This window comes from Leopardus geoffroyi, chromosome B4 (assembly GCF_018350155.1).
Source record: "Leopardus geoffroyi isolate Oge1 chromosome B4, O.geoffroyi_Oge1_pat1.0, whole genome shotgun sequence".
In the NCBI taxonomy this organism is placed as follows: Eukaryota; Metazoa; Chordata; class Mammalia; order Carnivora; family Felidae; genus Leopardus; species Leopardus geoffroyi.
Window position 1 is genome coordinate 78,500,912 of NC_059341.1, and position 24,062 is coordinate 78,524,973.

Genomic DNA, 24,062 nt, shown 5'->3' on the forward strand with positions numbered 1-24,062 from the left:
CCTGATCCCATCTTGAAACCCTTCAGTGGCTCCCCAGTGCATTTTAGAGTAAAATCCAGTCTCCTTATCATGGCCTACCAAACTTTAATGTGCTCAGGGACTTGTCTACCCTTTCTGACTGCCTCTCCCCCATTCTCTCACCATGCACCCCTGCACTGGCTTTCTTTCCGTTTCTTCAGTATGGCAAGCTCCTTCATACTTTAGGACTTCTGCTCTTGTTGTTTTCTCTGCCTAGGACATGATTCTATCCAGGGTTTTATGGGACTTAATTCTTTTTTTTTTTTTTTTTAATTTTTTTTTTTCAACGTTTATTTATTTTTGGGACAGAGAGAGACAGAGCATGAACGGGGGAGGGGCAGAGAGAGAGGGAGACACAGAATCAGAAACAGGCTCCAGGCTCTGAGCTATCAGCCCAGAGCCTGACGCGGGGCTCGAACTCACGGACCGCAAGAACTCACGACCTGGCTGAAGTCGGACGCTTAACCGACTGCGCCACCCAGGCGCCCCTATGGGACTTAATTCTAATATTACCTCCTCAGAGCGGCTTTCCCTGACCCCCACAGTCACTGTCTTTCATATGATCCTGTTTTATGTTCTTAATAGCACTTATGACTTATCTGACATGTTCTTGTTTGATTTCTATATTTTCTGTTTTGGAGAGAAGCTTGACGGGGGCAAGGACTAGGCGGAAAATCTTGCCGTATAGCACAGTTCCTGGTATAAGATAGGCGCTCAGTTGCATGAGTGAATGAATGCCTTTCCTGTATCCAAAGTCAATGTGCTTCTCCTTCAGGAGCTCGCGGTCTTGGGGTTAGCACGGAACATCAGGTGCCCATGCTTGCTTACACAAAAGCTGTCCCTTGTGTGCGGCTGTGCCTTTACTCAGGTGTTCTAGCTGGGAAATCCTTCCCCTCCTCTTCGCCTAGAATATCCCATTTAGCTTTCAGGGTCTGGCTCTTTATCACTCTCAGAGTTCATCACTCAGTCTTCTCTGCTCACAGCACCCACCAAGGGCTATTACTGTCTCCAAAGTATGTGCCTTTAATCACTCTGCATTACTGTAGCTTGGTCTTTGACACCTACACCAATGCCTGGCTTGCAGCGAGCACTTAATAACTGTTTGGGAAGATATATGTGGCAAGGTATACAAAGGTTACATTGGAGTGGGAAGAGACTGCACTGAGGGAGGCCAGCTAGGAGGCTGTAATTTAGGATGAGTTAATGAAGGCCTGCCTTTCTGAATTTTGATGGGATCTCTGGAGGTGGTTATCGAAATTTTAGGAGTCAGTGAACTCTTAAAGGGGTTAGGTAGTAAGGGAGGAAGAAGGCTGGCAGGAGTGCCTGAGTGGCTCAGTCAGTTGAGCGTCTGACTTCAGCTCAGGTCATGGTCTCACAGTTTGTGAGTTCAAGCCCTGCGTCAGGCTCTGTGCTGACAGCTCGGAGCCCGGAGCCTGCTTCAGATTCTGTGTCTCCTCCTCTCTCTGTGCCTCCCATGCTCATGCTCTATATCTGTCTGTCTCTCAATAATAAATAAACGTTAAAAAAAAAAAAAAAAGCAGAAAGCTCTAGGGAGAGCCCCTAGTTTGGACTGCAACTGAGGACATCTTGTATCTTCTGAGTCCTCCTGATCAGCACTTTCAGAACTGCACAGAAAGAACTGGAGGAGAAGGCCAGAGTGGTTGGAACCATCAGCACTCCAGCCAAGTGGTTCTGGGAACCGCAGGGAGGTTCAGGGACGGTGTAAGTGACGGAGGGGGGAGCAAGTGAGTTTGGGTATTCACCAAGGTTTTTATGTGAATCAGGCCTGCTCAGAATGGAAAGCTTTGCAGAAATCTTCAGCATAGCGAGCCCTGGGAAATGGGTGATGATTGGGAAGGGTGGCCGATGAGAAGACAGTCACATTCCGTACCTTATGGTAGACCTGAAAAAACTCCTCTAAGCCAAGAGTTCGTGACAGAGACTGAATGCTAGCGCCCAATGACTGGCACGTGTCGGAGCCCAGTCAACACCTGCTGAATGTTGTTGAATAAAAACATCAGCCATAGTGGTTTCGCCTCTCACTACATTGCAGTGTACAAATCCGTATGGCCCCGCCCCCTCCCGACCGATGGGAGGTGTTCCTTTCCTAGGAGGGAGTGGGGAAAACCGAACATTCTCTGTACCTGGCTTTCCCAGCTCTGCTGGGGAGCTTCGGTAGGGGAGGGTTGGGCGGTCCTGACAAACAGAGAACTGAGGTAGTCTGGGGGACAATGCAGGCTGCAAATTTACTTCCTTCAAAATTTGTGGATAATTGCCTTAGTTCATAGTTTGCCTTGGCAGGGTAGCCGGGGCTCTCAGTCAAGACTGCCATAGTAGTTAGTAATCATTAGGACACAGAAAGCAACTGTGTTTATTCTAGATCTGCTGCCAGGTTACAGCAACAAATCTTAGATAATGGGGAGGTTGGTTGTTCCCTGTAAGGTAGTAAGTAATAAGTTTACTCTGGTCTTGGTAGTTAGGGAACCCTAATGTGTGTATTAGTTTCTATTGCTGCCATAGCAAATTACCACAAATTTAGTGGCTTAAAACAACACAAATTGATTATCTTTCAGTTCTCTACTTCACAAGTCCAATGCAGCTCTCACTGGGCTAAAATCGAAGTGTTGGCAAGGCTGTGTTTCTTTCTGGAGGCTCTGAGGAAGAATCTGTTTCCTTGATTTCTTCAGCTTTTAAAGGCTACCTTGTTTCCTTGGCTTCTAGTTCCTTTCCTCCACTCCAAGCCGCCAGCATAGGGTGTCTCAAACCCTACTTTTGGTATCACATCTCTTTCTCTGACTCAAGTCTTCTGCCGCCGCTCTCCCCCCCCCCCCCCCCCCCCAGCTCTTTAGGGATTCTTGTGATTGCATAGAGCCCACCAGATAATCCAGGATAATCTCCTTATTTTAAGTTCATCTGATTAGCAACATTACTTCCGTCAGTAACCTTAACTGGGGGGCCATTATTCTGCCTACCACAATGTACTAACTAGCAATCTTAATACAGAACAGGAGTTACTCTAGGTGGGGCTCAATAAAAGAATCACTTAGAAACCATAGCTACTTTGAAATTTGAGGCCCTAGCAGGTTGCTGAAGAGTCAGAATAGGAAGTTCATGGGTATTTAGGAGCTCATGGCCACTGAGAGGAGGTCCGGAACAGCTGCACGAGTCCTTGTGGAACCTTTTTTTTTTTTTTTCCCCCTCGCTATAACAGTCTGAATTCAGCGAGGAAGTCAAATTCATGGGCATCTGTGGGCCAGATTCACTGACAGGGTGTCTAAGGGACCAGAATTCAGAGACTTTGCTGGCTAAAGAGAAAGGAAATGAGATGGAGAACTCTTGGAAGTCTGGTCAGTAAAAGGGCAAAGTACAAGTTTGAAGTACAAGGTTCTGGCACACTATGGGTTTAAGATGGCAATAATGTAGATCTTGAACTGTGGACATGAATGCATGATTGGGTGACTTGAGCTCTCTGAAATGACAGGGTTCTTTGCTTTTGGCAATAATAGCGTGTAATGTTAATTGTAAGAATACAGAGAGGCTTGAGTTTGAGTTCCTCCCATCCCACTTACCTCTTGTGTGATCTTACTTAGCCTTGATTTTAAGACTGTTGTGAGGATTAAGTGGGGTAATATACATATGTAAGGCACAATGCTAGGCGTATAGGAAGTGCTCAATAAATATTTGTTCCTGATACTCACTGTGTCAACTCAATTTGTTGATCAGAAACCCTGGAAGTCACTTCTGTATTTGCTGTTTTAAAAATGGTTAAATGTGTCAGAACTCAATAATTGCTTGACTCTTTTTTGTTGGGGGTAAGGATGGGAGGGTGGAGGGGTGGAAGGATGTCATACACCATGTCTGAAAACATCAGATCTTTAGGAAAAAGATGACAGGGGTCTCTGGAAGTGAAAAGTCTGAGACTGACTGCAGGCATGGAGGGGCAGTTGAGTTGGGCAGGTCCACCACCCCACAGGTCCGGAGTGGCGCTGCAGGGGGCACGAGTCAGGGAGAGGGCTCCAAATGGACTCCACTGCCTGCCATCTTCCCCCTCCCCTGCAGCCTCCGAGGCTGCTTCCAGGAGCTGGAGCCATTATGTAAGACTCAGCCCTGACCCTGCCTTTTAATTTGTCCATTAACTGTAAGTAAGAATCTGGTCTGCTACTCAGGTATAGTTCATTCATTTTTCAAGGCTCATAACAAGATGTGCCTTGAAATTTCAATGTTTTAATGTGTATTTAACCCCCTTAGTTCTTTTTATCTTATCTAGTCCTTGAGGTAGGCACCCAAATCAATTCACATTTACATAGTGGGTCATTGTCAGTGAGCTAGGAGGAAGGACAGAAAAGAGGAGACTTAGAAACATTGCCTTTTCTCTAGTTCACTCTCCTTTCCCTCCTCCCTTCTTTCCTTTTTCTCCCACACTTATATAACGTGGTTCTCATGATTTTAATCTTTTCTGAGTCACAAGCTTCCCTGAGAATCTGGTGAATGCTATGGACCCTCTTAAGAAAAATGTACACTCACACATAATCCTCTGAAGTTCATTCATGGGAACCCTGGAAATCTATGGACAAGAAATCCTCTCTGCCATAAATAATGGTGGTATCAGAGGACATAATAGCCAACTGGTGAGGAATCTGTAACAAGCACAGACCAGTGAGACTTGATATTCTTTACTTTTTTTAATGATTTTAAACAAACTTTGTATACACAGTACTTGAAATTTATGGAACATTTCAAGCAGACAACGAAGTAGAAAGACTTGTAAAAGTGACTTGCTATGTACCCATGACCTGGCTTCAGCAATGAACACACACCTATGTTGTTTCATTACGTCCCCACACACTCTCCAAATCCCAGACATCATATTATTTCATCAGTAAAAACTTCAGTATGGGGCGCGTGGGTGGCTCAGTCGGGTAAGTGTCTGACTCTTGGTTTCGACTCAGGTCATGATCTCATGGTTCATGGGATAGAGCCCTGCAACAGGCTCTGTGCTGACAGCATGGAGCCTGCTTGGGATTCTCTCTCTCCCTCTCTCTCTGCCCCTCCCATGTTTGCTCTCTCTCTCTCAAAATAAATAAGCTTAAAAAAAACCTTTAGTATGTATCACTAAAGATTAAGGACTTTCTTTTTATGATATCACTACCATGTCACAATATTGTTATTATTTTTTTTAATTAACAGTTAACTCCTTAATACAATCAAATGTCCATGTAGTTGTTTAAATTTATGAGTGCCAGGGGTGCCTGGGTGGCTCGGTCAGTTAAGCATCTGACTTCGGCTCAGGCATGATCTTGCGGTTCGTGGGTTTGAGCCCTGTGTTGGGCTCTGTGCTGACAGCTCAGAGCCTGGAGCCTGCTTCAGATTCTGTGTCTTCCTCTCTCTCTGTCCCTCCCCCACCCCACACACACTCTATCTCTGTCTCTCTCTGTCTCTCAAAAATAAATAAACGTTAAAAAATAAAAGATAAAAAAAAATAATTTAAGAGTGCCTTTTAGTTTTTCAAATAAGTTGGTTTACTTGAACCAGGATCCAAATGAGGTCCACACATTCACATTCAAGCCTGACATTTCAAATGCTTTGGCTAATGGTGTTTGACAGTGGCTCTGTTTTCTTTGGCAAGACAAAGAAAGTGGATGAACAATTATTCAGCGAATGTAGGCTGTGGTTAACCAATCTAAATTACGGAAACAAGTCGATTTTTCAACCTGAAAATTTCAGGTGATTGACCTTGCTCTCCATATTTTGCTTTTATAGTTCTTAGAGTCATAAAATCAATTATGCCACCCTCCCCTCCTTCCTCTAGATTCCTGCTGTGTTCTATGTAATGCCACGTATCTGTGGACAGTGCTAAGCATTGTAACCAATTCGTCCCTGTCCTTTGGATATTACAAACCTGCGGGGAAGCCAATATGAAAAATTATTCATATATATGAAGTTTTATGGGAAAATATATGATCATATGATAGATAAAGAGTTCAGAAAACTAGTATTTATTCATCACAACTTTTATTTTATTTATTTATTTATTTTTTTAACGTTTATTTATTTTTGAGACAGAGAGAGACAGAGCATGAACGGGGGAGGGTCTGAGAGAGGGAGACACAGAATCTGAAACAGGCTCCAGGCTCCGAACTGTCAGCACAGAGCCCGACGCGGGGCTTGAACTCACGCACTGCGAGATCACAACCTGAGCTGAAGTCAGCCGCTCAACCGACTGAGCCACCCAGGCGCCCCTCATCACAATTTTTAGATACTTACCACATACCAGACATTATACTAGCTGCTAGGTACATAGTGGTGGACATAGGGACAGCACCCCCACTTCTGGAACTTACAAGCGTGCAAACTACTTACAGTGGTAAGCTACTGTTATTGGGCTCTAAGAATATAAAGATGGCAAATTGTGGCTGGTACCATCAAGAAATCCATGATCTAAAAGGTAAGCTAGATAAACAAAGGACAAATCTAAAATAAAGGCAAGTTTATCCACCTAAAAGTTATTCCTTAGAAAGATCTTTACATGAGAGTTTTTAGAGCTTAGATAGAAGTGAAACTGACAAGTTTTGGAAAATTGACCCAAAGTGCCTATGGTGGTGGGGAAGACATTGATGTTAAAGATGTATTAGAAGGTTTTTTAATAATTTTAACTAATTATAAAATGTGAAAAATTAATATTTCTAAGTTAATATATTATTTTACATATCTGTAATCTTACAGTTTTATTGAAATATTTAGTATTCAGTAAATATTTACGTATCACTCAAAGATAAGAGTTATTTTTTCAATTAAATTTTTAAAATTATTTTAATTTCCGTACAGTTAGTTTCAGGTGTACAATATAGCAATTCAACACTTCCACAAAAAAAAAGATATAAATTCTTTAAAAAATAAGCATAGTATCACCTAAAGAAAAAAAAGCAATTTCTTTACTATCATAAAAGATCTCGTCAATATTCAAATTGGCAATTGTCTCAAAAAAATCATTTAAAAAATAGCTAAAAAATTATTTGTTTGAATCAGGATTCAAATAAAGTCTGCACATTGAGATTGGTTTTTAAACCAATCTCTTTTAAACTACTGGTTTACTTTCTTTCTCTGTCTCTGTCTTTCTCTTCTTGTAATTGTTTGTTTTAAAACAGGGGTAGGAGGAGGGAGAGGATTTGTTCTATAGCTTTATAATTTTGCTGATTGTATTCTCATGCTGGTGTTTTTCTGTGGAACTCTGTTTCACTGTATTTTCAGTGAATTGGTATTTCGATTTAGAGGCTTGATCAGATTCAGGGACAATTTATTTGTTAAGATTACCTAATGGGTGGTGATATAGTCTCCCATTAGAAGGCATATAATATCTGGTTGTCTCTCCTTGTGATGTTAGTGGCTGTTGAAAATCAATGCAATCCATTAGGGATTGAGAAATGGTGATGTCCTAATTCTAACATTCCTTTTTCGTTTATTCTTTTCTATAATAGGAAACTTCTCTCATCTCTTCTATGGTACTACTCTATGGCACAATTTATATAGGAAAGCTAGGATACATTTTTAACAGTTTTGAAAATAATGGGTTGGTTTGTTAGCATTCTTCTCCAATGGTGACCAATTAATTTTTTTTATGTATTTTTTAACGTTTATCCATTTTTGAGACAGAGAGAGACAGAGCATGAGCGGGGAACAGTCAGAGAGAGAGAGGGAGACACAGAATCTGAAGCAGGCTCCAGGCTCTGAGCTGTCAGCACACAGCCTGACGCAGGGCTCGAACCCACGGACTGTGAGATCATGACCTGAGCCAAAGTCTGACGCTCAACCAACTGAGCCACCCAGGCGCCCCACCAATTAATTTTTAAAGTGACATTGTGAACTCATAGATTTTAACATATCTGATCTATTCAATCCGTTGCAGTTACTACTCTTACTGATGCTCAAATTATCCTAAAAGGCAAGGGATCTCTTTAAGTTGACTCCCTAGTGGTCTGTGAGTGCCTTTTCGTAGACAATGGTATTTTAAGAGACCACAGTCTGGGTGCTAAGGATACTCATTGCTACTGGCTGATCATTTTTTCTAGGGCTTTTGAGTGGACAGAGCTAGGAAATGTAAATTTATAAATTTAAAAACATTTAAAGATAAAAATGTATTCTATATTCTTGTTGACCCATCCAATTCAAAATCAGGACTGAATGGTTTTTACTTAACTTCTGTCCTAAGACTGTATTTCCTTTTACCCCTGCTGAGAATGCCAGTTCTCAATGACATTGAGAGTGACAGAACAAGTTGACATGATCACGAATATGTTTATCTCACAATGCACAACAGCCTCAGAGTGATAGCACCAACACTCCCACCAACAGATAACTAAACGGTAGTTTAAGATATTCTTAAACTCTTTTTGTCTTAGGGTATATACCACTGAGGATGTTCAGGCAGCTTATTGTATTTTACAGTTACTTGGAATAATATCTCTTGGAATAGTTATGCCATCAATTTGGCATTTGCTTTCATTTGATTTTTCATTTCTGGGAATTGCTTTTAAAATTTTTAGTTGTTTTAAAATTATGTGAGATATTGGGGCACCTGGGTGGCTCAGTCGGTTGAGTGTCGGACTTTGGCTCAGGTCATGATCTTGTGGTTGGCGAGTTCAAGCCCTGCATCTGGCTTGCTGCTGTCAGCCTGTCAGTGCAGAGCCTGCTTGGGATCTTCTGTCCCCCTCTCTCTGCCCCTCCCCCATGTGCACGCTCCCCAAAAGCAAATATTAAAAAAATAAAATAAAATTATGTAAGATATTTACAAAATAAGGCATTTTCAAAGAAGTCTAATTTTCTGTCCTTTTCTCCTCTAACCTATTCCCTCACTCCTCTATGGGTAACTCTTTTTAGTGTATGTGCTGCCGAAGCGAGCACTATGGGTAACTCTTTAAAAATTTTTTTCATGGTGGGGCAGCTGGGTGGCTCAGTTGGTTTTGCATCCAACTTCAGCTCAGGTTATGGACTTATGGGTTCGTGAGTTCAAGCCCCACATCAAATGAACTTGTGCCCCACTTCAGGATTCTCTCTCTTTTTCCTTTCTCTGCCCCTCATTGGATTCTCTCTCTCTCCCTCTCTGTCTGCCCCTTGCTCACTCATGCTCTCTCTCTCTCAAAAAATAAAAAAAGAATAAATAAATAAATAAACAACAGGAATTTATTTCCTAAATTTTTTTTCATGACTTATTCTTCCTTTATAGGTTTTTAAGTATAAGCAGATGCTTATGTTCTAACACCCTTTCTTTTTTTATATATAATTTTTTTTTTAAGTAAGCTCTATGCCCAATGTGGGGTTTGAACTCACAACCCTGAGATCAAGAATCTCATGCTCCACTGACTGAGCCATCCCAACAACCTTTCTCTGATAAAAGTTAGCAAACATCAAACAGTTTTCTCTACGTTGCTTTTTAAACTTAATATTCTATCTTGGAGATTATTCCATGATAGTAATAATATGAAATTTTAAATGTCTATAAATTAAATTCGTAAGTAAAACACTATAAGTATTGGAAGCAATCCAAATGTCCATCGGTAGATGAATGGATAAAGAAGACATGGTGTATACACACACATACACACACACACACACACACACACACACACACACACACACACTGGAATATTACTTAGTCATAAAAAAGAATGAAGTCTTGCTGTTTGCAACAATGTGGATAGATCTAGGAAGTATAGTGCTGAGTGAAATACATCAGTCAGAGAAAAGAATACCATATAATCTCACTCATCTGTGGAATTTAAGAAACAAATGAATAAACAAAAAACCCAGACTCTTTTTTTTTTTTTTAAGTTTATTTATTTTTGAGAGAGAGAGGGTGCAAGTGAGTGAGAGGCTGAGAGAAAGGGAAAGAGAATCCTATGAGGCGCAGGCGGGGCGGGGTGGGGGGCAGCGAAAAAAATACATATATATGTAGACATTTGACTTTCATCTACTTCCCTAGAAGTTAGTCTATTCAAGTTGCCCTCAAGAACTTTTTTGAATCTTCTTATCGGGGAGATGGATTGCTTTATATTCAGAGTTGCCTCATTTGAGGACATAGATGATAACTTGAAAAAGTGTTAGAACAGTAAGCTGGAAATTTGAGCAGGATCTGGAAGATGATAAGGATTTGATGGAGAGTTGGGGGGGTGGGGGAACGTTAGATGCAGGACATGTTAGCAAAGGCGTGAAAGTGGGAACATGCAGAGTGCCCATGGGATCAGTGAACTTGGCTGGAGCTGCAGGTTTGATCAGAGAAATAGACTGACAGGAAAATCAGTTAAGATTAAAAAAAAAAATAGTTCAGGGTCTTGATAAGGTAGGTGCCATTATAGTCATGATTTTAACAAAGAATTATTGAGCACCTACTCTGTGAAAAGTCTGTGTAGGGTGTTGGAGGAACAGTGGTGAGGAAGGCAGACAGGGCTCCTCCCTCAAGGAGCAGAGACATGTCATTACAGAGAAGCGCAGTGTGCAATGAGGGCTTATAAATGGGGGGACCTCACTTAGTTCAGATGAGGGAAGCCTTCCAAGGAAGTGCATTGAGGCTGAGATCTGTGGGATGATGAGTAAGTACTGGCCGCTGGTGGTAGGAGGTGGGGCTAGCAGGGAGAGGATGATAGTTCTAGACCGAGGGAGCAACAGTCAAGGAAGAAAGTGAGTCTGGTTCCAGAACTGAAAACATGTCCAGTATGACTGAAAGGGCACAGGAGTGTGGCATAGAGTAGATGAGAGATGAGAGTAGATTTTTTTTTTTTTCTTTTTCTTTTTTTTTTTTTCAACGTTTTATTTATTTTTGGGACAGAGAGAGAGAGAGAGAGAGACAGAGCATGAACGGGGGAGGGGCAGAGAGAGAGGGAGACACAGAATCAGAAACAGGCTCCAGGCTCTGAGCGTCAGCCCAGAGCCTGACATGGGGCTCGAACTCACGGACCGCGAGATCGTGACCTGGCTGAAGTCGGACGCTTAACCGACTGCGCCACCCAGGCGCCCCTGAGATGAGAGTAGATTTGAGAGCAATTGCACAGGAGGACCTGATAAGAAAAGGAAGCTATTTCCCTGAAGGCATATAATAGGCACTTAATACACGTGGAATGGATAAATAAATGCATTTGAAATTTCAAATGTGGACTAAGAAACAGTCCTGCCATGGGTAAGTGTAAGTAAATGAGCACAGGGTGCTTGTTTTGGAAAGAAGATCAGTTTGGTTTTAGACAATGTGGATCTTGTGGTCAACATCCCAATGGTGTGTCAAATACTGAGTCAACAGTCTCAGGCTGTAGTTGAAATTGGAAGACTCAAGTGAGGGAAACCAAAGGTAGAGCGCTCTTGCTTGGGATTTATGGTTAGAGGAAGAAGACGAGCCTTAGAATGAGACAGGGGAGACTTGATCAAAGGAGCAGGATGGAGAATTTCAAGGACAACAGGCTCAAATACTGAAGAGAGATCAAGGAGATCAGTCGACACTAAAAAAACAAAACAAAACAAAACAAAAAAAACGTGGTTGACACCGCTTGCAAAATGCAGACATGCTATGCACTTGCATTTGTGGGGAGGTAGAAAAGGCGTGATATCTGCAGTCCCAAGACCAGAGTTCATCCCACCTCTGCCTTTTACCACATTTGTGCCCTTGGGCAATAATTACTTAATCCTCTCTAAGTCTCGGGCTGTTCATTTATAAAATGAGAAAGAGAATGGCTGTCATTAAAAAAAAATTTTTTTTAACATTTATTTATTTTTGAGAGACAGAGACAGAGCAAGAGCGGAGGAGGGGCAGAGAGAGAGGGAGACACGGAATCTGAAGCAGGCTCCAGGCTCTGAGCTGTCATCACAGAGCCCGACGTGGGGCTCGAACTCACAAACTGTGAGATCATGACCTGAGCTGAAGTCGGTTACATAATCGACTGAGCCGCCCAGGCACCCCTGAGAATGGCTGTCATTTTTGCATCTCAAAGTTATTGTGAGTTTCAAATGAAAAACGTATGCAAACCATTGTGTTTTCTCCCCCAAGGGTTGCAGAAAGGGTCTGGCATACATGTGGTACTTAAGTGGATGTCTGAATGAACGTATGCTTATTACTATGGCTACTTATTTATATTTCAACAGAGACCAGATGAAGAAGCCGTGGTGGATCAGGGTGGGACCAGTACAATTCTTAACATTCACTATGAGAAAGAAGAGTTGGAAGGTAAGAACTGCCGTTCTTTGTGGTGGGGAAAATAAATGAGAGGCAGCCCGGTGTGGGAGGAGAATTTTGCCATCAGGAGATCTGCGTTTGAGCCCGCTGACTCTTTTCTCACTACCTGTCAGACCTTGGGGGAAGATCACTCAATTTCCCTTAGCCTCAATGTCCTCATCTGCTAAATAAAACTAGGGGTATTAATACAGAGAACAAACTGGTGGTTGCCAGAGGGGAGGTGGGTGGAGTGGGGATGGATGAAATAGATAAAGGGGACTAAGAGGTACAAACTTCCAGTTATAAAATAAATAAGTCATGGAGATGAAAAGTACGGGGATGTAGTCAATAATATTGTGACAATTGACAATAAATATTGTAATAATGTTTGGTGACAGATGGTGACTGCACTTACCATGATGAGCACGGAGTAATGCACAGAATCGCTAAATCGTCATGTTGTGCACCTGTATGTTAACTGTATAATTAACTGTATGTTAATTATAATTCCATTTTAAAAGTAGGGATATTAATACCTTACTAGTAGGTTCTAATAACATGTGAGACAGCGCTTTGAGCACTGTTAAGTCCGATAGAAATATTAACAAATGATCTCTTCTTGAGACTGTGAAGGACTCGGGTCAGCTTGTCAATTCCTGGCAATTGCCCACAAATATAAATGTAAACATGTACACGGTTTGTACAAGAAAATAAAATACGGATAGTTTTAAAAATTCAGCTTGGTTATAAAACCCTGTTTTTGCCCCATCTCCAATGTTTCCCATTCTAATGATACCCATTTCTGCCTGGTGTTTTTATCTAAATAAGACAAGAGAAGACATACACCCCTATTCTCTAATTCACAGCACAGAACTGTATTTAAAAAAACCCAAGTGGGGACGCCTGGGTGGCTCAGTCAAGGAAGTGTCCCATTCGGTTTTGGCTCAGGTCATGATCTCATGGTTTGCGGGTTCGAGCCCTGCACCGGGCTTTGTACTGACAATGCAGAGTCTGCTTGGGATTCTCTCTCTGCCTCTCTCTCTGCCCCTCCCCTCCCCTCTCTCTCTCTGAAAATAAACAGGCATCAAAAAAAAGCCCAGTTGAGGGGCGCCTGGGTGGCTCAGGCAGTGAAGCGTAGGGCTCTTGATTTTGGCTCAGGTCACGATCTCACAGTTCATGAGATGGAGCCCCACATCTGACAGCACAGAGCCTGCTTGGGATTCTCTCTCTCCCTCTCTCACTGCCCCTCCCCAGCTCACATGCACGCTGGCTCGAGAACACACACATACTCTCTCTCTCTCTCTCTCACTCAAAATAAATAAATAAACCTAAAAAAAAAAAACCCAACTCAAGTGCAAGGGAAAGGAGAGGGGTTTTTATTGAGCTGCTCTGTCTACTTTACCTTATTAAGGCTCTTTTTTTTCCCTGTCCCACCCCTAGATCCCCACATGACCATTGGTAGTGCCCTTCCATTTTTCTTTTTCCCATAGGACCTGGTTTCCTGATAAGTGGTGATGTTCGGTTTTATTAGAGAAAGGCTTGTGTCCAGTGTAGCTTTAATGAGAACCCACATTTGGCTCAAAAACCTTTGTTAAGTCTCTGCAGCGTCCCCTGCAATGTGGAAGACTATGATACAGCAACTTTCTAATGACTGAGACAGCATGTAAAATGTCCTCTCTGTACTGCTTGTTCCCGTGACTTTTTTTTTTTTTTTTTTTTTTTCCATCAAAGTTGTGTAATCCTCAGAGAAAACTTGTCCTCTGGATGGGGAGAGTGAGAGCTGTAGAGGCTGACTCAGCCTCTGGGTTTGTTACCATGAGAACTTATGTGGGTGGCTCCTGGAGGTCAGTGGAGGTTGGACATATCAAGGTCAAGTTTTCTAAGTCATTTTTGCCCAGATGGAAGAAGAGCCAATGTGGGTTTCAGCGACCGGGAGAAAGTGGAGAAGGGGAGGGTGTGGAGGTGAGAGGCTGACATGTGTTGAATGGCCCTCATGTGTTAGGCATTTGATGAGGCACTTCGTACCCGTTGTCTTTTTCATCTTCACAGCAGCCCCGGTGGGTAGGTATCATCCCTATTTTACAGGTGGAGAAACTGCTCAGGGTCATTTAGCCTCATGGCGGGTGAGACTGGGCTGGAATTCTGCCCTTTCTATTCCAGCACACGGCCTGCGAGGGAGGCCAGCACTCAGCATTAATGCAAGGAAGGACAGTACTCAGCATGAGCCCCCCAGCCTCGACGTCTTGCTCCGTCACATACACATTTTTATATGGTATAAACATCATAGGGAATTTCTCTCGTTGCCTCACCCCTCCCTCAGCCCTGATAATCCTGTTGCCTCTCTACCCTCTCACTGCACCTTGAGAGCACTGTGGTTCTCCGTTCAGCTGTCTGCGCTCACCAGACCTTTGCCCTCAGCAAGGAGGTAACCGTTGATGAACACTCTTGTCTGCCTGGGAGTAGAATAATAAACATGAGCAAATCCTCTTGGATCCTGAGGACCGGGTTCCACTCACAGAGGTCAGCTGAGTAATTGGCAATGGGAATATCTTCTCCAGACGACATCATCTATTCCTTATGCACTCACCATTTTGCTCTAAAAGAAAGCTATCTATCACGTCATTTCTAAGGGATAGTGTCTTGGGAAATGGTCCTTTATACATAGAGCTTTTTGAAAACTAGAATCTTATCTTAGCACTTTTTAAAAAAGTTTATTTGTTTTTATTTTGAGAGAGAGAGTGTGCGTGCATGCGGGGGAGGTGCAGGGAGAGAGGGAGAGAGAGGGGATCCCAGGCAGGCTCCGCAGTGCAGAGACCGACACGGGGCCTGAACCCACGAACTGTGAGACCATGAGCTGAGCTGAAACCAAGAGTTGGACACTCAGCCGACTGAGCCAGCCAGGTGCCCTGTTAGCACTTTTTAAATCAAACACTGTTGGCAAATGGAGGACAAATGGTGCCCACTTCTCAGGCCTCATGTGGCTCTCGAGCAGCTCGGGAGAGGGAGCCGGGGTCTGCTATAGGCTTGCTCATGCTGTAGGCTCTGCCCTGACTGACTGTGACGGAGGCCCTAGGACTCGGGCTGCACTTGAGTGCTGTCATCTCGAAGGCATGAAATAAAGTCAGTCCCACTTTGATAGAAGACAGAAGTAAATTGTGTTCCACTTCAATGTGTATGCCGTGATACAGGGTTCTGTGGCTGCAGATTAATCTCTGGGTCTTCTTTCCCCTTAATTTTCTACCTTCTGCTCCACATCACATAAATCATTCCCTCGCCCTTTTTCAGAATTACTTCAGAGATTTAGTCTTGGGACGTCACTACAGACTTTGGAAGTGTGTGTCTTTTGGCGTAAGCTAATTCCATTAGTAGGAGAAGGCACATTAAACCATGACATTGATTCTTTTTATATACAAGAAGAGTCCAAACCAAATATTGGAACGGATTTCCAAAGATAAACTCAATGAAGAGCAGTAGTCGTCATGATGTGCTCCAGTGGACTGTCCCGCCCCCAGAGGGACACGGAACATTGCTTTAGTTACAGGAATAATGGCTTTTTCCATTTTTCCTGGCGGATCATTATTCCTGATTCACTACTAGACTTAAGGATCCTAGAACAGGTTTAGTGTCCTCTAATAAGTTTGTAACAGAGGTAGGAGCCTTTTGATCCTATTTATAAATTAAAAAAAAAAAAAAAAAAAGGCTTGCATCTGCTTCGCATGTTAGATTCCCCCCTGTGGTTATTGACTTTGAGTCATCCTCTAGCCCAGGGGGTGGAACAGTCTTCTGTATGTGCTAATGAGTTCTGCGTGGGCACTGGCTAAACAGTGTGTATGACATGCCCTCTGTGTTGGTAGGCCTGGTCTCCATCCGCAAGGTAGGTCACAGCTGTGACTTCTGTCCTGCTCCACACGATGCAGCGCCAGTCCACTGATGGTTACCCTCTGTACGTGTATACGTACTTATTTTGGGCTTGTTGGAGGGGAGGTGGGTTAAGTGGGTGACGGGCATTACTCTTGAAGCCAAGACTACACTGTACGTTAACTAACTTGAAAATAAACAAATAAAAAATAAAAAATAAACACACTAACGTCACATCTTTCCCATAAGTCTTTCAAATGAATACTTGTATTTGCATACAGATAGCCCCCTTTGCACCTGGGTGGCTTAGTCAGTTGAGCATGTGACTTCGGCTCGGGTCATGATCTCGCGGTTCATGGGTTTGAGCCCCACATCAGGCTCTGTGCTGACAGCTCAGAGCCTGGAGCCTGCTTCGGATTCTGTGTGTGTGTGTGTGTGTGTGTGTGTGTGCGCGCGCGCCTCTCTCTCTCTCTCTCTCAAAAATAAATTTAAACCACCATAAAAAAAAAAGTAGCCCCCAAAGAGTAGATTTAGAAGGTGGAGTCTGGGTGAGTTGGTAGGTAGGTAGCGGGAAGAAGACTGTGGATGGGAAAGCAGTTGAATGGCCAGCAAACTGACCATAGGATTCGTTTAGTGAAGTCACCAGACTGCCAGAGTCCAGTTAAATGGACTAGATTTTATTGACTCTGTGTTCATTTCCTAGTGTCCATTTGTTTGTCTTCACCTCTGCTGATCTCACCCAGAAAATCCAAGCCCCTGTTTCAGAGTCCTCAGCCTAGAAACTGAGGCCTGATTTTCTGACAGCTGCTTGGCCCTTCTTAGCTCTGACCCCTGCTGGGGCTTGTTTTCATTTCCGCCTGTCTCTGGCATTTTCAAAAGGTAGGCACTGTGGTTGGTTAGTGTTTGTGAGAACTGATCGGACCAAAAAAATTCTTAGAGAAAGAAGAGTCTTCCTTCCCTAAGACTTAAGCTTTACCTTCCTATAAAGGCGCCAAAGGCATCTGAAGGGTGTCTTCCCCACTATCCTCAGACTTGCCTAGTGGGAATTTTGGATACCAAGCAAAACCATGCATCACTCGCTCAACATTTACTGAGACTCTGCTGGAGTGCCTTTTTGCAGCAACAAGTAAGAAGAGTGGGAACAAGTGAACCATCTTGGCTTCTCCAAAAACGACCTTACCTGAGCCTTTCCTAGTTTGGATGTAGACCCTGGACTGGACATGAGAAGTCATTTGATCCAACCTCTTTGTTTTACTTTAATAATGACAGCAAATTCGCCGAGAAAATGAGATCTGATAAAACAGGTTCTAACACCTAAACACTGCCCCTCAATTCCTATTTAGAATGTACTTAAAATTATATAATACTAGCAATATACCGACAGAAGCCCCCAGTGGAAGTATTTAGAATGTGCTTAAGGAGAAGTGGGGGTCCTAGCCTGCCCAATAATCCTCTGGGGGAATTACTGGGAAAGGAAGCTAATAGTTGGGATGCCTCTGTTGAAGGACTGAGAGTCACCCCTCGGTGAGGCTTTTCTTCACACAAGCCAAGCTCGACCTGGACACAGTTTTACAACACGTAGGTCACTATTTTGTTTTTTATTCTTGTTAAAAATTTTTTTTTGAAGATTTTATTTTTAAGCACTCTCAACACCCAACATGAGGCTGAAGCTCATGACCCTGCGATTAAGAGTTGCACACTCTACTGACGGAGCCAGCCAGGCAACCCCCTAGGTCACTATTTTAGGGGCTGGTTGAAGTGGTTCTCTGGGATCTAATTATGCTTTTCACTGCCCATGGGTTCTTCATGAATCTGTCCCTGCCTGCCTCTCTGACCTTTTCCTCCTCCTCTTCTTTCCTCTTTCCTCTTGCTCTGGCCCTACTGGCCCTACTTTGGCTTTGGAATTCGCACATTCCCACTGTAGAGCCTATGCACTTGATCTTGCCTTGTCCTGGACTGCTCTTCTCATGGCCTCTCCTCATCACTCAGATGTCACCTGTGATCATCTTAGCTACGATCTCTCTTCTTCATCCTACCCTCTACCCCAAGCCCTTCAGCATGTTTTTACTTGGGATAATTATCAATACTTGAAATAAATGTTGTTTTCATGGTGTCTGTCTCCCCTAACTAGAATCTGTGTCTTGAGGACAGGGACCTTGTACTTTTTGCTGTTGTATCCCCAGCCCTTGGGACAGGACCTGGAACAGTTATGTGACTCCAGCCCAGGTCGGTCTCAGCGGTATACTACGGGGAACTAATTAACATACTATAGTGGAACATTATTAGTTAACAGATGGTATTTTATTGAGATGGCATTCAACTTAGTCATTTTCGCATTTTATAGTTTTCACTGACAATGTCAGAGGTTTGGAATCCCACATCTTAGCAGACGACTTCTTCTGGCTCTGTATTTTTATTTCAATAAAGTTACGAGGTGACTACACTATGTTCGGAGATCTGCCTGTCAGAAATGTCCTGAGATGTGCATGAGTCAACACAGGATTGCCCTGAGACAGGATGAGGATGGGAGGTGTGATTCCACTGGATACTAAATATTTTATCCTTCTGCCTCTCAGCATTCAAATAAATCTCTCATCAGCTTTCCCTCCAGTACTGTTCCTTTTGTTCTTGAAGTATAGTTAACATACAGTGTTACATTAGTTTCAGGTACACAATGTAATGATTCAACAGTTCTGTATAGTACTCAGTGCTCATCATGATAGGTGTGCTCCTTAATCCCCATCATCTCCTTCACCTGTACCACCACCTCCCCTTTGGCAAACACTAGTTTGTTCTCTGTATTTAAGAGAGTGTGTGTTTGGTCTCTTTCTTCTTTGTTTGTTTGTTCTGTTTCTTAAATTCCGCACAGGAGTGAAATCATATGGTGTTTACCTTGCTCTGTCTGATTTACTTCACTTAGCATTATATACCCTTTAGGTCCATCCATGTTGTTGCAAATGGCAAGATTTCATTCTTTTTTATGACTGAGGAATATTCCATCATTTGTATGTAAATTGGTATAGCCACTGTGGAAAACAGTATGGAGGTTTCTTCCCCACAAAATTAAAAATAGGATTACCGTATGATCCGGTAATTCCACTACTGGGTATTTACCCAAAGAAAATGCAAACACTAATTCAAGAAGATATATGCACCCCTATGCTTATTATAGCATTATTTACAAGAACTAAGAAATGGAAGCAATCCAAATGTCCATCCAGAGATGAATGGATAGAGAAGATGTATATATAATCCTGTTTCTTTTTATTTTTCTTTATCGCTTTGGAATTTGGAAGGCAGGAGAGGTTAAAGAAAAGGAGGGAGACATAGAGAAAGGACTGTTAGAGCTGCACTCAAAGGCATGTTATCTCCACTTGGAAGTGGAGAGCATTTACTGAGGAACCCCTAAAGAAGTTGAGCGCAGTCTTAGGAAACCCCATTGCTATGGAAAAAAGATGAAGAGTTGGTAACTCTTTCCATAAAGTTCCCCTATCCAGGAAGTCTTCCTGGATTAAGCTTTACATTCTCAGGTTGGCTTGGACCTTCTCAATCCTCTCATGCTTTGGTGAGTCTTTCTTCTACCCTAAACACATTCACTTTGGTGACACATTCCTTTTGTGGCTCCTTTCAGATTAGAGGCCCTCTTAGGTTAGATTTTGGACTCCTGAGAAGTTATCTTCCCGAGAGAGGCTCTTAAGAGACGTTCCATTTTCTGTACATTTGTGCAGCAATGGCCATCTGTAAAACACTGTGCTTTGTTATGTGAGGGATTCCAAGAGGAAGATAGTCTGACCTGGAACCTTGAGAAGCCTGCAGATGAATAGTGGGCGGTATTAATTCTAGTTCAAGGCATAAAATAAGTGCATGAGAGAATGTTAGCCAAGGGCTCTGGGGATTTAGAAGGAGGAGACAGCACATCTGATTGGGGAGATCAGGAATAATAGCAGGAAAGAAGGAAGATGTGTTTGCTGTGAATCTTGTGGAGGTGAGCCAAGTCCGTGTCTGGAAGGCATTGACACATTTGTGGAATAGCAGGTTGGTTCAGGTAAAGAACGTGAGATGGTGGCAGGTGTAAGCATCTGAGGCTGTGGAGAGGAGACAGGGTGTCTGGGGTGGATGCAGAAGGGGTACATCTCTAGACCTGCACCCCCCACCTTCCGAATGTTTAAATGAGGTGACCGTGTGTGGGATTTCCACTTGAGTCTCTCTTGAGCTGATCACTCAGTTCTTTTAGAAGCCCCTTCCCTTTCTTTTCCTAGTGAATGCACGATTTGTCCTAGTAAAGAAACGACTAGAAAGGAGACTGGGGCCTGAGGGTCCTGGCTGCACAGAAGTGAACTGTGATCAGAGCAATGCTTCAGGAAGACTCATTTGTAGGAATGAATCGATATGGGAGGAGGAAGGAGACTCCTGCTGTTGTCAAAGTGGGAGGAGAGAAACCCTTGACATCCGTAATCTGGAGGATGTAACACTGAGGGGCATGGGGAATAGCTCTGAGGTTTCAGGCCTGGAAAGTGGAGACAATGGTGATGCCATGAACAGAAACATGGAAGAAATGGGTATGAGCCTGACTTGAAGTGGAGGATCATGGGTTTGCTTTGGGATGTATTGAATTGCCATAGATAAAGATTTGGGTGTTGTTTGAAGAAGTAAACTTTCAAATCGTGAGAGTAGATGCCAATAGAAAAAGGGAAGGGCCCAAGACCAAAACCTAGGGATTTTTCCTTTGGGGGATTGTGGAAGGGATGGAGAAGCATAGTCAGAGGAGTGCAAATGAGCAAGGGAGGATAGGGGTACAGGAGCTAAGGGACCCTGGACCATCCATGAGAGGAAGTAGTCTAGGGATTTGGATACCAGGATAGCCTGGCACATGGTGGGCTCTCAAGAAAGGCTTTTGAGAGAGACATAAGATGATAGAGATTTGGTGATTAAGTGGTCCCTAATGAGGACACTTTCAGTGGAAAGTAGCCACATGTAGATGCTATGGAATAAGGAGATGGTGAGGAAAGGGAGCTAGGTGGGTAGACTGTTCCCGAAAGTGGTTTGATGGAGAAGGGAAGAGGACAGGTAGAAGCTTAGAGGGTAGCACCATATTGGGAAAGTTTCTTTTTAAGATAGGAGAGACTTGGGGTACCTGCCTGGCTCAGTTGGTAGAGCATGCAACTCTTGTTCTGAGGGTCATGAGGTCGAGTCCCACGTCGGGCCTAGAGTTTGCTTAAAAAAAAAAAAAGAGAGACTTGTAATCAAGAGAAAGCTGTGGAAGGGGTAGATAGAAAGGAGAGACTGGGGATAGCTGATGGAGTAGGACTCCAGATGCATGGGAGGCCATGCTCATTAGCCTGGCAAAGAGGAGAAGCTGGGGGAGAAAGCAAGCCAGGCTGAGATGGACAGAGGTCACATGAGACAACCTAAGTCTTCTTAGTAACATATGAAGTGAGGTCACCTGCTCAGAGGGAGGAAGTGTCAACCAGGCTTGTGGATTTGAGGACAGTGACTGAAGATTGGAATGCTTCTGTAATGGAAGAAGCAGGGGATCAGTCCGGGATCTAGAGTGCTAGTGGCAGTAACTGGGCAGCACTGGGGGGAAGACTAAGGCTCTGCGTGTCGGGGGTGGTAGCATCCCAGAAGCTACTGATTTTGTGCTTCAGGCCTGGCAGGAAAGCAGGGAAAGCCAGTGGAGGTGAGAGAGGCCTAGAAGTCACGAGCAGAATAAAATACTGCCTATAGAAGGAACAAATGAGTAGAAAAGGAGGACCTATGCAGGTATGCTGTGGGATCACTTGTTTTCTCACGTTCTTCTCTTTTTGTACAATATTTACTCTCTCTCCCTACAACCCCAGACTCGTGCTTCTTATGATTTGTAACTAGTCTCTCACTTCTATTTGAGCTTGTTTATTCTACAACGAAGGAGAAAAAAGTAATGGAAACTGGTTCTAGAATGTATTGGCATCGTGTTAAGCATTGTACATACATTATCTTATTTACTGCTCATAAAAACCCTCTGAGTTTAAATAATAAGCTTTTAGTATTATTTTTTTAAAAACAGAGAGAGATTAAATAACTTGTTCCAGGTTACATGGTTAGTGAATGATGTCATCAAGTGTAGGACCCAGGCAGGTTAACTTGGGCATTTCACCGCTTTTCTAAACTACCTCCCTTCCAAGACTTGCTGCGGTTGTCAGAGTGAGTGTATTGCTTTTTTCCAATTGCTCAAATTGTCATAACAATGACTAGCATCTGTGTTGACCTTTATGGTTTGCAAATCAGGTTCATGCACGTTACTTCCTTTGATCTTAACGCTCCTGTGAGGCTTGCAGCCACTGTAGGGTGAAGGAGTCCGTCAACTCCAAGGTCTCTATACATCTTTAGTCCTGGAAGTCTTTGAAGTTTTGCCACTAGAGTTGTGACCAGGCCAGAGAACTATGATTTTCTTTCTCTCTTAAATATGCTCAATTCCTTTTACTAATGGCATTCTCTGGGGTGCCTGGCTGGCTCAGTCAGAGGAGCGTGAGACTCTTGATCTTGGGATTGTGAGTTTGAGCCCCGTGTTGGGTATAGAGATTACCAAAAATAAATAAATAAAAACCTAAAAAAAAAAAAAAAAGAAAAAGGCATTCTTTGTACAGACCTTCTGCTTTGTTCTAGGTCATAGAACTCTGTATGTGGGGGTTCGGATGCCTCTGGGTCGGCAGAGCCATCGTCATCACCGAACCCATGGCCAGAAGCACCGGAGACGGGGGCGGGGCAAAGGAGCCAGCCAGGGGGAGGAAGGCCCAGAGGCCCTGGCCCACGGTAACACTCTCGGGACAGAGGGTGGGTGTCCATGGCTGGGACCTCGGTGAGGCTGAGGGAATGTGTGATGGACGTCAAGTAGGTGGTCTTGCTTCTCTAATCCTTTTGTAGAGTTTTCAGAGCTTGCTTCCAAGAAGAAATGCCTCTAAGAATCAAAAATACCTTCCTGAAAAATTCATAGTTCAGGTCCCCCCAAATCAATGACTATACAGATGAAATCATTTGCCGGAAAATTATCCATGCTTTTTGATCAAAGTAATCAGGTTTCCAGTTTGTTGTGGGTTTTCTTCAAGTGGTCTTAGCTCATAATTTTTCCCTCCCTTCAACTGCTTGCATAGAATAGCATTTTGGGGGTGGGGGGTGGTAGGTGGTAAAGAAATGTTTTTGATCTACATTCAGGATTGTCTTCTCTATGTTCCTGAAGTCATAAGGCCCCCAGATGTGCTAAGTATAGCAGAATGCTATTTCTGTTCTAAGTTGAGGCTGGGAGCAGACCTTTCTCTGTGGTTGATTTTCCAGACACACCATCTCAGCGTGTTCAGTTCATTCTGGGCACTGAGGAAGATGAAGAGCATGTACCTCACGAGCTGTTCACAGAGCTGGATGAGATCTGTGTGAAAGAGGGAGAAGATGCTGAATGGAAGGAGACAGCCAGGTAAGGCCCTAAAATAACCTGGGTCAAGATTTGCTTGGGTAGACCAACTTGGACCTTTCAGCAAGTGACAGGTCTGCTTTTCGTTTATTTCTTCATGGGAGAAGTAATGACTGACATGGGGATTAATGTTCCAGAGTCTTCTACGCGAAGTCTTGATGTCGGCCTCTTTGTGATGTCTCTGGTGACGTCTGTACCAATTGACCTTGAGCCTGGGATTGGTGGCAGAAACAACAGAACCTTTAGGGAGTCCTCAAACTTATTTAAGGCCCAGAGTTGTTCCTGGGCTATCTTGATATTATAGGTCTGGCTTAGAAGATGCTTCATGGGACTGCCTTGGTTTGGACCCAGCCCAGAAAATATAGCATAGGTGAAGACTTTTCTGCAGGTGAACCATAGAATTTTAATTCATTTGGGTTTTAATTTACTGGGAGTTTCAGAATTTTTGAGACAGCCCAACCTCACGGAGACCCCTGGGGTTATAGCTAACCTGACAGTAGGCTTCTGGGGGTAGCTGCAGAGTGACCAGGCTTGCTTGAGGCTCAAACCCCA

At 43.3% G+C, this 24,062-nt stretch overlaps 1 protein-coding gene across 10 annotated transcripts in view; it reads left to right on the top strand.

Moving 5' to 3' along the window:
- The window catches only part of SLC4A8 (solute carrier family 4 member 8), an 80,228-nt gene that overhangs the window by 2,747 nt on the left and 53,419 nt on the right, over positions 1–24,062 (top strand). For 2 of the 10 annotated variants that reach the window (XM_045462991.1, XM_045462992.1), the window contains exons 1-4: positions 11,910–12,012; positions 12,139–12,220; positions 22,712–22,879; positions 23,378–23,513. In XM_045462991.1, the coding sequence (XP_045318947.1) occupies positions 11,962–12,012; positions 12,139–12,220; positions 22,712–22,879; positions 23,378–23,513 (437 nt within the window). In that variant the 5' untranslated portion in view covers positions 11,910–11,961. Of the gene's footprint in view, positions 1–11,909; positions 12,013–12,138; positions 12,221–22,692; positions 22,880–23,377; positions 23,514–24,062 lie in introns of those variants that run through there. The other 8 variants (XM_045462982.1, XM_045462984.1, XM_045462985.1 and 5 more) reach the window with 5 other exon arrangements.